This window comes from Rhamphochromis longiceps, linkage group LG12 (genome assembly GCF_057381845.1).
Source record: "Rhamphochromis longiceps isolate RC_006_pf linkage group LG12, R_longiceps_female_GT1.1, whole genome shotgun sequence".
Lineage (NCBI taxonomy): Eukaryota > Metazoa > Chordata > Actinopteri > Cichliformes > Cichlidae > Rhamphochromis > Rhamphochromis longiceps.
Genome location: NC_140568.1, coordinates 22,736,630 through 22,749,643, shown reverse-complemented (window position 1 = coordinate 22,749,643; position 13,014 = coordinate 22,736,630). Strand labels below are relative to the sequence as shown.

The 13,014-nt window shown below is 41.5% G+C and overlaps 1 protein-coding gene across 1 annotated transcript in view; it reads right to left on the bottom strand.

Moving 5' to 3' along the window:
• trpm3 (transient receptor potential cation channel, subfamily M, member 3) overlaps positions 1–13,014 on the bottom strand; it is a 158,394-nt gene that overhangs the window by 5,663 nt on the left and 139,717 nt on the right. Inside the window, exons 17-25 of the mRNA XM_085425213.1 lie at positions 11,754–11,982; positions 9,045–9,248; positions 6,668–6,808; positions 5,347–5,475; positions 4,509–4,760; positions 3,571–3,745; positions 1,206–1,356; positions 462–655; positions 174–306 (exon numbers count right to left, since the gene is read on the bottom strand). Coding sequence (XP_085281339.1) covers positions 174–306; positions 462–655; positions 1,206–1,356; positions 3,571–3,745; positions 4,509–4,760; positions 5,347–5,475; positions 6,668–6,808; positions 9,045–9,248; positions 11,754–11,982 — 1,608 coding nt within the window. The remainder of the gene's footprint in view (positions 1–173; positions 307–461; positions 656–1,205; positions 1,357–3,570; positions 3,746–4,508; positions 4,761–5,346; positions 5,476–6,667; positions 6,809–9,044; positions 9,249–11,753; positions 11,983–13,014) is intronic.

The window sequence follows — 13,014 nt, the reverse complement described above, 5'->3', positions numbered from 1 at the left end:
TGATCAGCTTCTTTTCTCTCTTTGCCCTTAGTTTCTTTTGCTAGAGTGCGCTGGGCTCTCTTGGCCATTGTACAGAAAAAGAAAAATGGAAATAAGTATTGAAATATGTTCTATATTTCTATTGTTTGATGGTTTTAATACGGACACTGCTTTTGAGTGCAGCCATGTCTGACCTTTCAGAAGTGACTCTGATTCTCTCATCATTGGATGAGTGGAATCTGTCATCTTTCTCTCTGAAGTACTCCTCTATACACTGCTCCTCAAAATCATGGACTTTCTTCAGTTCGTCTTCTGTGATGAAAAGCTCTGTGGATGAAAGGGATTGAGTGTGTTAACGCTAACTATTCAGAAATACTGAAGAGATTTCTTTTTTCGTAAACAGACACTTTTATTGCACTAAAATGGAATAAATGTAACGAGTTCTATTACAAAAAGCTTGTTATTGTATGTGTGCAACTCACTCAGTCCATAGTCCCTTTCATCGTCATCATGCTTGCGCCATCGACAACACAGGTGCTTGAGGACCATAGTTATGTGGCTGAATATGATGAGAGGTGGAGGAAGGACCGGACGTTCATGGAAGGTCATAATGAGCTGGTAGCGCTGAAATTTCCACACCTGGTTGGAGATGGACTTGACCTCGAAGAATGTATTACTACAGACAATCACAGATAGAGACGCCATACAAGCCGAGAAAGATTACATCTGCTGTAAGCTAAAATAAACCGAATCAAGAGAGTTTTGAGGAGAAAATCTGACTAAACCTTCAGTTTAACTGTTGTGTCTTATATTGTCTGCTTTTTTTGTAATAACACTAATGCAGAGAAGAGGACGACTGCATTTGCTTCATTGATTATATAAAAGAGCAGCAACCGACCATTAGTCTGATAATGTCCATGTGGAAAAACCACCATCCCATTATGATACTATAATTAGCTACCAGCCTCAGTGCCCAAATAAAAGTTACATGTGATGCCATTTTTTTGAATATGAGGGGAAAAAAACATCAATAAAAACAATTTAATATTGCTAAGATGAATCCTCATCTTTGTCATCCTTTCTTATGAGAGCTAGAGGACAAGAATAAATAATTTCTGCCTTCATGCAGCCAAAAATAACTGAGTTTTGTGCTTCGCTGCATTTCTAAAACACTGCGGTGTCTACTTAAAGTGCAAAAGCTAAAACTATTGGAGGGTTTTACATACTTGAACACAGCAATGAGCAGGTTAACCAGGAGTATGTTGGCCACCAGCAGATAGCAGGCCATGATCGCTGGAACAATCCAGGCACCCGTCTTGCACGGAGGCAGAGCCACCACCACACCGTCCTCTGTAGTGATGTTCTGCCCACAGGGGGCTGCGCATCACCACAAAATAAATACAAACAAGCGAACAAGTTACTAGAAGGCAAACTATATCTTTAGATAAAGACATCCATTCATCATTAATAATATTTCAGAAGAATGTTTTGCACAAAAAATAAATGAAATACATGCAGACACATAATAACAGATAACAAACAGACGATGCTGTATATAATCAGAATTAAAATAAAGCAAAACTAAGAAAATTGAAGAAACTATCAAACATTCAAATGTATACTCGATCAACTAAAAGAGACAAGCAGACCTCAAAATATATATATATATTTTTTTTTTAAAAAATGCACTTTTCCTTATTTTGCAAACAAACAAGAAGCATAATTCATCATTATGCTTCTTTTCTTAAAGTGGCGGTAGGAGAGAGTGGAAATCATAATGGTAGGGGTTTATGTACACAGATGTGCATCTGATAACAAAATACACACATACACAGAAAAAAAACACATTTGTCATGTGTCACCACAGTTTGCGTTTACAATATATTTAAACATGTCGTCCGTGTTTAAAATATATTGTCACATATGCGAGCCATAGCTTCATTCAGCAATGGTTGACTGTTCTGAATCATTTGAGATGTATTTAGAATGTTTTTTCCATCTGTGATGGTTCAGTTGCTGTGGCTTATCTGGGGAACATTCAGCATTTGTTGTTGGTTTGTTTGCTTTTGAGATTCATTCTACTCATACTCATCATTGCTTGGTGCTCAATTGTTTCACGCAATGCAGCCCAAAGACAGAGAACTGAAGTAATTTTTCCATTTAATTTTTTTTAACCTTCCAAAAAATTTGGATTTAAAAACTCTGACAACTGAACCACTTGAAAAAACAGATTATAGATGATGAGAGGTGGTTAATAAATATGTTGTGGTGCTGATGTGTGGATGCTTTTGTTTTTATTCCTGCGTGATGTTGTATTAGCTTTTGAGTCTCAGTGCTTAGTCACGTTAAATGTCGGATTTATCGGCTGAAATATTTCTCCAATGTTGCAATTGCTTCGGTGAGAAGCTGAGCCGGCGTAAGGGGAGGGTGACATGGTTTAATGTGACAGATGGAGTTGTCATGGCAGGGTCACTTCTTCAAATGGGACGAATTAAAAATCGAATAACAACGAGAGGATAAGAAACATCAACGGAATATCAAATTTTAAACTTTGATATTTCCTCCTGATGTGAAAGCCTGCCAAAAACAAAGACCAGACACATTTGAATAGTGCTGCTGCCATGTAACATTACCATTTGCCAGCCAGTGCAAAAATTTGTGAGTCTAAAGTTGCTTGCAGGATATGGCCTTAGGTCAAGCTACTAGTTGTCTCAATAAAAGATCTGGAGAAGACTGATAGTGTCAGGGAATCAGGAGTTTTGGATTCTTTTAAAATCCGCTCTGTTATTTGTAGAAAACACTGCTGATATTCAGTAGCTGACCCAAGATGCCAACACATGAGGGCAACTTCAGCCTTAGAGCATGGAGCTGCATGCACACTTTTGTATCAAGTGGTCCTCTAGTGGTAGCAGTGGGCATGACATGGCATTAATGTGACGATGATGAAGGAGAGGTGGGAGAGGTAGATGTGGTTAAATTAAGTTCTATAGCTATAGATTTACTGGGATTTTGACTGCATTGGGCAATGTGGGATGGACCATTATTACGCCAGGTTCCATGAGTGCGTAAGTAATTTTCGACCAGCCAGAGTTTTTCATTCAGCCTTTGCTGTACCTTCCTACTATGCATATCTGAAACAAAGAATGAAAACATTATTTCAGATCTCTTCTCTTTGGGCCACTCCTCACATTCTGTACACACCACCAAATATTACCACACAAAAAGATAAGAACGGAGCAGCACACAAAACGCACTCTCACTCTCTGGACATTTCCACATACACACTTCTCACAGTCTATTTATAATTTATTGAGTCAGAATGTCACTCTCTCTACATGACTGCAGATGCAATTAGTCTCAGAGGAAAACAGTTTTATTATGTATGTGTTACACACACACACTCACACACATGCGTGCGCACATAAACATCTTCAAGTAATAGTTCAAGCTGTGAAGAAATGAGTGAAAATGAAATCTAATTTCATACTGAGACTGGTGTTTTCAGTAATACTGCTTCCGTCATTCCTCCCTCCTTCCTCCTTACAAAAACGCATTTTGTCTAACAGCTTACACTCTCGCCCCTGAACTTACGGTCAATCTGGTCGGCAAACACCTCTCCGTAGATCATCCAGTAAGGCATGAAGAAGATGTTCCTGGCTAGCATCCAGGATGGGTCTTCGTTAGGGTTGAGAATGGCCTGACGTGCCACCCCAAAACTCATTAGCACCACCAACATGATGATCACAAAATACATCATGTCGATCATCTGACAGAGGGAGAGAGGAAGAGGAGAAGGGAAGAGGTGAGTGGTTAAAGGAAAGAGAAAACGAGGACAGGATATTTTGAAAATAATGACACTGGATGGGGAAATAGGTAATGAGCGTGTCTGTCACTGCAGGAAAATCAGTTGGTCTGCATTTATATTAAGATTTATATTAAATTAGGTGAAACACACTCATTTGTTTTTACTGTATGTGGACAGGAAGTGCTTGCATGTGTAGTCAGTCCCCTGAGCTTGTTCAGAGCCAGAAAAAAACCCTGTTTATGCCTGTGAACAACGTTGACTTCAAACCTGCTCATCACATATGCAAATTATTTGAGTAAATCACTGTCAATTTAAGTAACTCTAACTAACTGCTGATTTTCATATCAAAGAGTCTGCGTCCAGCGGTAAACAGGGACATGCCCAGGACAGTCGAGGATCAGAAAGATACAGAACTGGCTCTTTGATCCCCCTCCCCCCGTTGTTTTATCTCCATGTCTGTATCGGCTCTGATCTCGAACTCTCTACGATCAAACAATAAAGTTAAGAGGCACAGAAGCTTGTTTACCGCTTACAGATTAAACCTTTGCAATCATCAAACTCAGTAAGCTGTTACAGTCAGTATACTGTAGATGATGTTGGGCAAAGTCAGAGGGTAAACAGATAGGCATGAAGGCCAGATAATGGAAGGAAAATATGAAAAATACTGCAGATTATAATAGGGATGCCTAAACACACAGAGTTGACTTCCCCTTCCTCTTCTCACCATCTTGCCGATCATCATCACATAGGGACCCAGGTACTTGTTGACGCCGAAGATGTCGAGCAGCCGGATGTACCAATAGATGATGTTGACACAGTAAATCACCCGTCCATAACTCATGAGCGGTGGCTCCTGGAGACGCAGCACCATGCCGACAGAGAATATGAGGATGGCCATGAGGTCTGTGATGTTCCAGTACTCCTGAAGCCACACCTTCACCTTCTGTAACAACTTTCCCGGCTCAGACATCAGGATCTAAACAGCAATCAGAGGAAAATGAACAGAAATGTGGATGCTGTAATGCAGAGATGACAGAAAATGGCATTAATTAAATACAGACGCTAAAGGGTAAAATAAACAGTGACTCTAAAAAGTGACAAAAATAGCACAACAGAAAAATGCACTCTATCACAACCACCATAAGAGGGCAGCATGAGTTCACCTATCGGAGAATCTAACAGCTCAGAATGAGCTGACACAATGATGAATGCATTTCATATACTTACAGTAAAAACAAAGCCACAGAGGATGAACATAATATGGCCACATACCTTTATATTCTATTCACTTTACTCTTTTGCTTTCATGGTTTTCCCATTTCTGTGGCCTGCCTGCATCTCCACTACCAAACACTCTTTTACATCTATTTCTCTGATATATGTACATTTTACCTATTTGCTATGAGACTTAGATGATATGGACATCATGATTAGCCTTTGCCCTCCACCACTGAACTCACTAAATAAGCTGCCGGAGACACTTTGGGTCTTCAGTTGGCTGGCCGGTAGGGAAGACTTGCTTAGAGAGGTCACTACAGGTCTACATTTATAGTCTATTGTACCTCTCTCATCTTCTCTATGCCATTGGTGAAGATGTAAGCGATAACAATCCACTCTTGAGGAGAAGGCCACAAGTCCATCTTGACCAGGACAATGTAGTTGAACAGCATCAGGTAGCCCACATATGCCATCTGCATAGTGATGCAACAGCAGAGAAAAATCAGCATGGTTATGAGTTTGTGCGCTTCAGACACAGTAGCAAACTTTACACGAATGAAGATCAATTATCTCTCTGCAAACAGATTCAGTGAAAGGGGGTTTGCCCAAATTAAACACATATTGAGTGAAGTCCTGACCCTCATTGCAACTCCCATTAATGCAGTTTTCAGGCTTTGATAAAAGATATTTGGGGTCAAGGTACCTCCATTATGTGTCTCCTGAATCTTTTAAAAAACATGTTGGCTTTCTGGTTTATACGCATATTTTTTCCATCTGCAAAACAAGCATTCTACCGGTGTTCATTCTACACATGCACATTTGCTTCACACAATAGCTAATTATTAAACCTGGACAGCACACATCAGGTCATAGGTATAAATCTAAATTGGGAACAAGACTAAAAACTCCATTTTGGCTCAGAGAACACATCTGCAATAGTTGAAAGGCACCACAGAGTATTTCTCTTTAACCTGAAGGGCAGAAAGGAGAAGTGGGGTAAGACGGTGGGGGGTGGAGAAGAGAAGGAGAGCGAATAGCCAGAGAGAGGAAAACAGGATGAAACAAAGAGCAGTGAAAATATTTTCTCTGCATAAATAAACAGCGAAATCCCTGCCGGTGCTAAAGAGATGTTTTCACTGGGCAAGCAAATTGAGGCAACCCAAGATAGGGTAAGGAAAAATAATAAATGAGCCAGAATCAAACAAAGCACACACGCTCATAGGCAGATACTGTACCACACAAGCTATACATAAACAGTTACAGATTCTACATGTAAGCTGCTCTATTAAAACAGATAATTGAAAAATCCAAAGCTTAATTTAATATTTATATATTGTAGTAGTTAACCTAGTGGCAATGGCCCAGAAACTTTAGTCAATATTCACACTGTCAATAAAAAGCCTTCTTGTGTGATTCAATTCCTTACCCACCCTCATCCTCCTATACTTTTCTCTCAATGCTGCTTCCATCAGCCTCCAGATCTACTTCATACTATACTTTCCCACACCGTCAAGCCAGGCAATGTCAGGTTGGAACGGGAGGTTAATGACAATGGAGGGAGCGTGAAAGTAGAGGCTTTTGATGCTGTTGCAGAAATACAGTAAGCAGTGACAGTAGCAACAGGAAGCAGAGCATGTAGGTGGTGCTGCTGAAACTGACACTGACCGTATGGAACCAGAACTTGACAATTGGTGCATTGTAGAACTCGTATATCTTGCGTCCCATGGGGATAAGGCGGTGGCGGTTCTGAACCTCCTCAACATCCTTCTTTCTGGATGTCTCTGTGGTTACTTTGCCCAGCATTGCCTGGGCGAATGCAAACCCCACATGGAGCGAGGGAGGAAGGAGTGAGAGGTGTGAGGATTTAAAGTATAGAGAGTGTGGGAAGAGGGAAATGTGATGGATGGGAAAGGTGGGGGAGGAGGAGTCGGTAGAGATGCAGAGGAAGGATGGATAGGAGGATGAGTATTTGGGATGGAGGAGGAAGAGTTGAATAACAGAGAAAAGGGAGAAGGGGGGAGAGGGTTAAATTATGGGCTACAGCACTGTTTTAATATCATAATTAAAGAAGCAAGCACAAGCAATGCAATCATTCCAAAATGTGAAATGTGTGTTTGAGGTGGAGTTTGGGTGAAGGCTGGAAGGCTGGTAACAGAGTATTACACAGACATGGACACTCATGGATTGTGTCTCAGACAACAATTAGGAGGCAAAAAAGAGACAAGGTACTGACAGGAAGAAGACAGAAAAAAGGAAAGATAAGACATAGATATCTCACTTCAATCTGTGACACATTTCCTTATCCATGAGAGAGGGTTCGGAGCCCACTTTTTTATGGGTCATGGTCTTAATGTCAAAGCAACACCAGACCTCTGAGAGGAATTGTATTCTAAGTCAACAAGCGTAACAGACCTGGGCAACGTTTAAAGTTTTAAAGCTGGTCTAAATGGTTCAAATATGCAATGAGGAGTCGGTGTACATCCCAGGGCGTTGAATAGGTAGACTCGTCATAAAAACCACCTCTATGAAATTAGAAGAAAAGGAGCACTTTTAGTAAGAACTAGAGGATTTCTATTTTGTTTTATGCCCCAAATATGTGAAACACATAGAGCTAAAGTTTTCTCCAAGGCACACACAGACAGGGCCTTCAGGATGAACAAATTCAGACGCCAGTGTGTAAATCACACCATGCCTTAACTGCACTAAACATGCATTTTAGCTATCAGACAGGCTTTTACATCCATTACAGTGTGTTCTATGCCAAGCATCTGATCATCATATCACGAAAATACAATCTCCCTCTGTGGTGTAGCAGTCCGTGTATATATGTATGAATCTTTGTGTGATTCATAAGTAAGTGACGCTGCATTTGTGCAGTCAGAAGCCAGGGCAACAGGAAGGGGCTCTTTACAAGTACATTCTCTAGCAGCGGGGAATCTTTGTTTAACGCCAGAGTGCCTCAAGGACTGCAAGTGTAAAAAAAAGACCCGTTTCGTGAATGTTTGCACTGGCTTGCTGGCTTGCTCAATGCAAGATGGAAAATATGCACAGTGGTGCTGGAAGGCATTCAACTTCAGTTCAGCCGCTTCACGCGACAGCCACGGATTCAGTTTGTGCATTGAAATTGATTTTCAAATTCCAGTCTTCATTCGAACACACAAGCTGGATCCTGGCATCGTCGCTAGAACTGACCTGGACTGAAATGGAGCGAGTTCTAATTCTTCGGTACTTTTTGTGTCTATGCAGATGGACCAACTCTTCTGCTGTGAGCTGGGAGAAGGTGCTCAGACTTTGCATGATTTAAGCTCTGCAGCAGCAGGCGGACATGGTTATATAATGCAAAAGCCTGGGCCTCCCATGCTCAGCAGCTGCCATGCTGAGTGGTATGCTGCAGCAAGCCATCACTGATGGTAGAGAGTGAGGGGAAGCAATTGGCTAGCATACAGTACTGTACCTCAATCAGACCTGAGCTTGAAGAAAAAGGGAAAAAGAGAGAAAGAACCAGAGAGGGAGAGAAAGAGCGAGGGGGAAAGAGGGAGGGAGAGATTTGCAGGAAAAAAGATAGAAAGCAAAAGTAATAAAGAAGCAAAGAGAGAGCTGGGCTGAGAATGAGAGAGAAGGGAAGGGGGTGGGTGAGAGAAAAACAGAGGAGAAGATAGACGGAAAGAGAAAGATACACGAGGGAACCCACAAGCGGCGACAGACTGAGACGCTACAACTCCACAATCATGTCTTTGCTGAGACGATGAGAAACAGAAAGGCCAATTTGGCAGGAAGTGTCCAGTTGGCCAGAATAGGGAAACAAATATGTGTGCGTGGAGAACTGTGTGCATATATCCGTGTCTGAGTGTGTGTAGCGTCATCTCATTGTGGACAGCACCGACATTGTTTAAAAACTTGCCCACAAGAGATATTTACAAAAGGAAACAGTGTCAGGGTTGGGTGCAGTTTTAAGATCGAACAAAGCGTGTGTGTTTGTGTGTGCATAGTCTGAATATGTGTATCGATTCTGACTATGCAGGGCTGAGGTGGGTTCTCTCACCACGGAGTTGTACTGCGTCTCACAGTAAGATCTTACTGTGAACTCCATGTCTTCCTCCTCCTTCTCCTTCACTGGTTTTTCAGGCTCCTCCTCCTCCTTTTCCTGCAGGTAGGCCTCCTGATCCTGGGGCATGTAGGACATCTCGTCCTTGTTCTTGAATTCCAGACTCAGGATCGATGGTGGGAGCAGCAGCCCTAATATTACCTGTGTGATCAAATGAGGGAGACAGGAAGTGGATGTGGAAGGAAGAGCTGGAAGTGACAAATCACAGAGTGTTATGCTATAGCACTAATTTCATGAGAGGCGCCATGGAAATTAGGACACAAAGACTCTGGAGCAAAAAAACCTTCAAAATCGCTCTATTTTACACATGTGAACCTCACATAATAAAGCATTTGCTCTCACGAACACCTCCCAATCCTGTCCTGACCTGCTTTTAGCTGAATGACAAAGCTGTGGTATTTACAACAGCTAGTCTAACGGTGGAGGTCAATTATAAAGGCATTAGACAAGGACATGCAGCAAGAATCCTGTGCTGCCAAGATGGATGACGGGGACACACGCATCTCGAGCGGCTATTAAAAAAAATGGCAGCTGTGCTGTAAACACTTCAGCAGCTAATAGGCAAGCAAGAGCAATTCAAACGTGATCACAGTGGGAAGTAAAGAATAAGAGAAAAAGATGAAAATCAGGGTAATGAGTTATCTTTTTCTTAAGAGTGAATTTTTATTTTTTGTTTGTTTCGTCATAAATATGTTAAGGGCTAAGATTAAAAACGGATTCAATAATTTACCAAAATAGCTGTCAGTAAAGTTAGATGGTTAGATGAGTAGCATGGATTAAATATAGAATATGAAAAGGATCACAGTAAAGCAGGTAGTATCCCCGATTTTATGAGGGTGTTTAAGGCAACCGCACCATTACTTACTGATGTATAAGGTAAGTAAGTAAAGTCTGTTTCTATAGCATGTTTAAAACCAAAGTGCTTCACAGTAAAAAAGAAAAAGAAAGCAGTGTACAGCTTACAGTCCACTGAAATCTTTCCAGTTTCCAGTTGTGATATAAATACATTCAAAAGCTGTGCACACGGATGATTATGACATTTTTAACAATGATACTCTCCGTATTTCACAAACTCCTTGATGCATCTCGGTTTGTTTGTTTTTTCCACTTTTTCTTCTTTCTGTCTTACTGCTCCAGTGAGTTTGCCTTAGTAGGGCTCTCTCTATCTCTCTTTTGCGCTCTCTCTCTCTCGCTCTCCTGCAAAGGCCAAATCACACTTAAAGCACTTGCAGTATCCTCTCGCTCTGAGATGCTAGAAAGCCGGACCCATCACTCCCCTCGCTCGGTGTATGAATGAGTGTGATCTCAGCCTCAGCAAATCCCAGTGCAACTCTTCAGCATAAATAAGTCTAACCTCTGAACTGAGCAGCTCCCTGCCTATCACTCTACCACCAGATGTCTTGGAGACCCACATGAGCAAATATTGCTCTAATCTTAACCACCAGTCTTAACTAAAAGCTTTTCCTTGACTTAAAAGGGGTGTTCACCGCACGAGCGTCAATGTAAAATACATTGCACTCTGTTTCAAGGGGGTTTTTTTTGTGACTAAATTAAGGTCAGTTCTCCCGTCCCCTCTGACCTAAAAAGATGGCTTTGAAGGCTTATACTAATTAAGTTGTGGCAGAAGTTCAGCCAGCAGTCCAGCACTGATCACACTGACAGTGTCGAGCTTATTATTGTCCAATAAACCTCTTTTCTCTGGATGGCCATTCCTCCCACCATCACAAGCAACCTTGACTGGGTTGATCTTTAAGTACAGTACATCATTTCACCTACATAAACTCACCTTAAGATGTTAATCTGCTATGAAATAGTGTCGCTGGTCACCCTGGAAGACCAAAGTGACTGAGAACACGAACATTTGATATTACATAATTTTCTGGTATTAACCAATCCAGGTGTAGGTTCAGATTTGTCCATCTGATAAGTAATAGTAATAGTAAGTCTTTGCTAAACTGAGAGGCAGGTGTGGATAGCGTACGCTTTTTACCGCCAGTGGTGACCTGCCTACTCCTCACAGTCCAGCATGCACTCTAAATCCTGAACAATGACTCATCATAGCCCCTTCAGGTGTTCCTCATTTGACCTTTTTAATTCCCCGTGAACAGAACTTTCTGGATTAGGTTAATTTTTCACTCGTATGGTTCAGGCCAATTGTATGTAGTGAGGATAAACATGCACACAGCGTGCACGAGATGAAACAAGGACATAACTACATTATTGTATATTATGTCCTCATTATAGACTTCCTCCACTTCCACTTGCACACATCTTCTGCAGCCTATAACTCATAAGAGATATTCAAGAGTTTAAAAAATCTCTGAAGCATGACCAAGCTACGTACAGATTATCCATCTTATAGCTGAAAAATATGCATGCCAGCACTCTGACAGACAAGCTACATCATGGAAATACTGCTTTTAAATTACTTGAAAGTTACGGTATATTTATATTTTATGTGCTATGCTGACTACAGGTAGGTTTTACTTCTTATGCAGGTGTATCACCTACAGAGTAACTGATAGGTATCTCGTTACTTTACAGGCAGTCTGAGGGGATACAACCATGAATCTTTTAAACTAGAGAAGGACATTGCTTTTAAATGCACAGACTCTTCTACCCAACCATCTACCCGACGCGTACTACCTTCAGCCCTGAGTTCTTGCGCATGCGCAGGCGCCCCATCCACATGTCGGTCAGCAGCATCTGACTGCAGGTGTGAGCGATGAAATCTCTATGTTTGGCTGCTACAGCCAGCTGCAGGCAGGTGGCATTGCTCCAGTTCTTCAGCTCGTATGTCAGCAGCTTCATGGCCATCTGCTCATCCTGTTTATAGGACTGGTCTAGGAGCTCCACAGCCAGCTGGCCAAACTCTCTGGGAAAATATATAAAGTATGTATACAAGCACACTGAGTCATGAATCAAGACAGCAATATACTTTGCCTAAAAGTGAAAATGTTATTCAACTGGTCATAACACTGCTGGCCACCTGGCCCCAAGTCTGAGGGTATTATTATGGCATAAAACACATGTACAAACATAAAAACTGTGCGGTGTGAATTGGTTACAAGGTGAATGTTTAGATGACTTACAAGGATAATATTAAATGCAACATATCTTTGATAAATGAAAGAAATATGATGTGGCCAACACAAATACATGCAGAAACACGACAGTTTTCTCAGATGTTCAAAGCAACATCTGTACCAGTACCATCGCTTATATCAAATTTTTAATTGGGTTCCAAAATCCTACACAATACTTTTCTCATACTTTCATTTCAGGACATTAATTTTTTACAGCATCACATTCATATATATATATATATAAATATATATATATATATATATACACACTGAACAAAAATATAAACGCAACACTTTTGTTTTTGCTCCCATTCCCCATGGGATGGACGTAGAGACCTAAAATTCATTCCAGATACACAATATAACCATCCCTCCCAAACAGTGGTCACAAATCAGTCCAAATGTGTGGTAGTGGGCACATCTGCTATATTGAGATAATCCATCCCACCTCACAGGTGTGCCACATCAGGATGCTGATCTGACATCATGAGTAGTGCACAGGTGTACCTCAGACTGCCCACAACAAAAGGCCACCCTGGAATGTGCAGTTTTTTGCGCTATTGGGGGTCTGGGGACCCAGAACCGGTCAGTATCTGGTGTGACCACCATTTGCCTCATGCAGTGCAACACATCGTCGCATGGAGTCTATCAGATTGTCAATTGTGGCCTGTGGAATGTTGGTCCACTCCACTTCAATGGCTGTGCGAGGTTGTTGGATATTCGTGGGAACTGGTACACGCTGTCGTATACGCCGGTCAAGCACATCCCGAACATGCTCAATGGGTGACATGTCTGGTGAGTATGCTGGCCATGCAAGAACT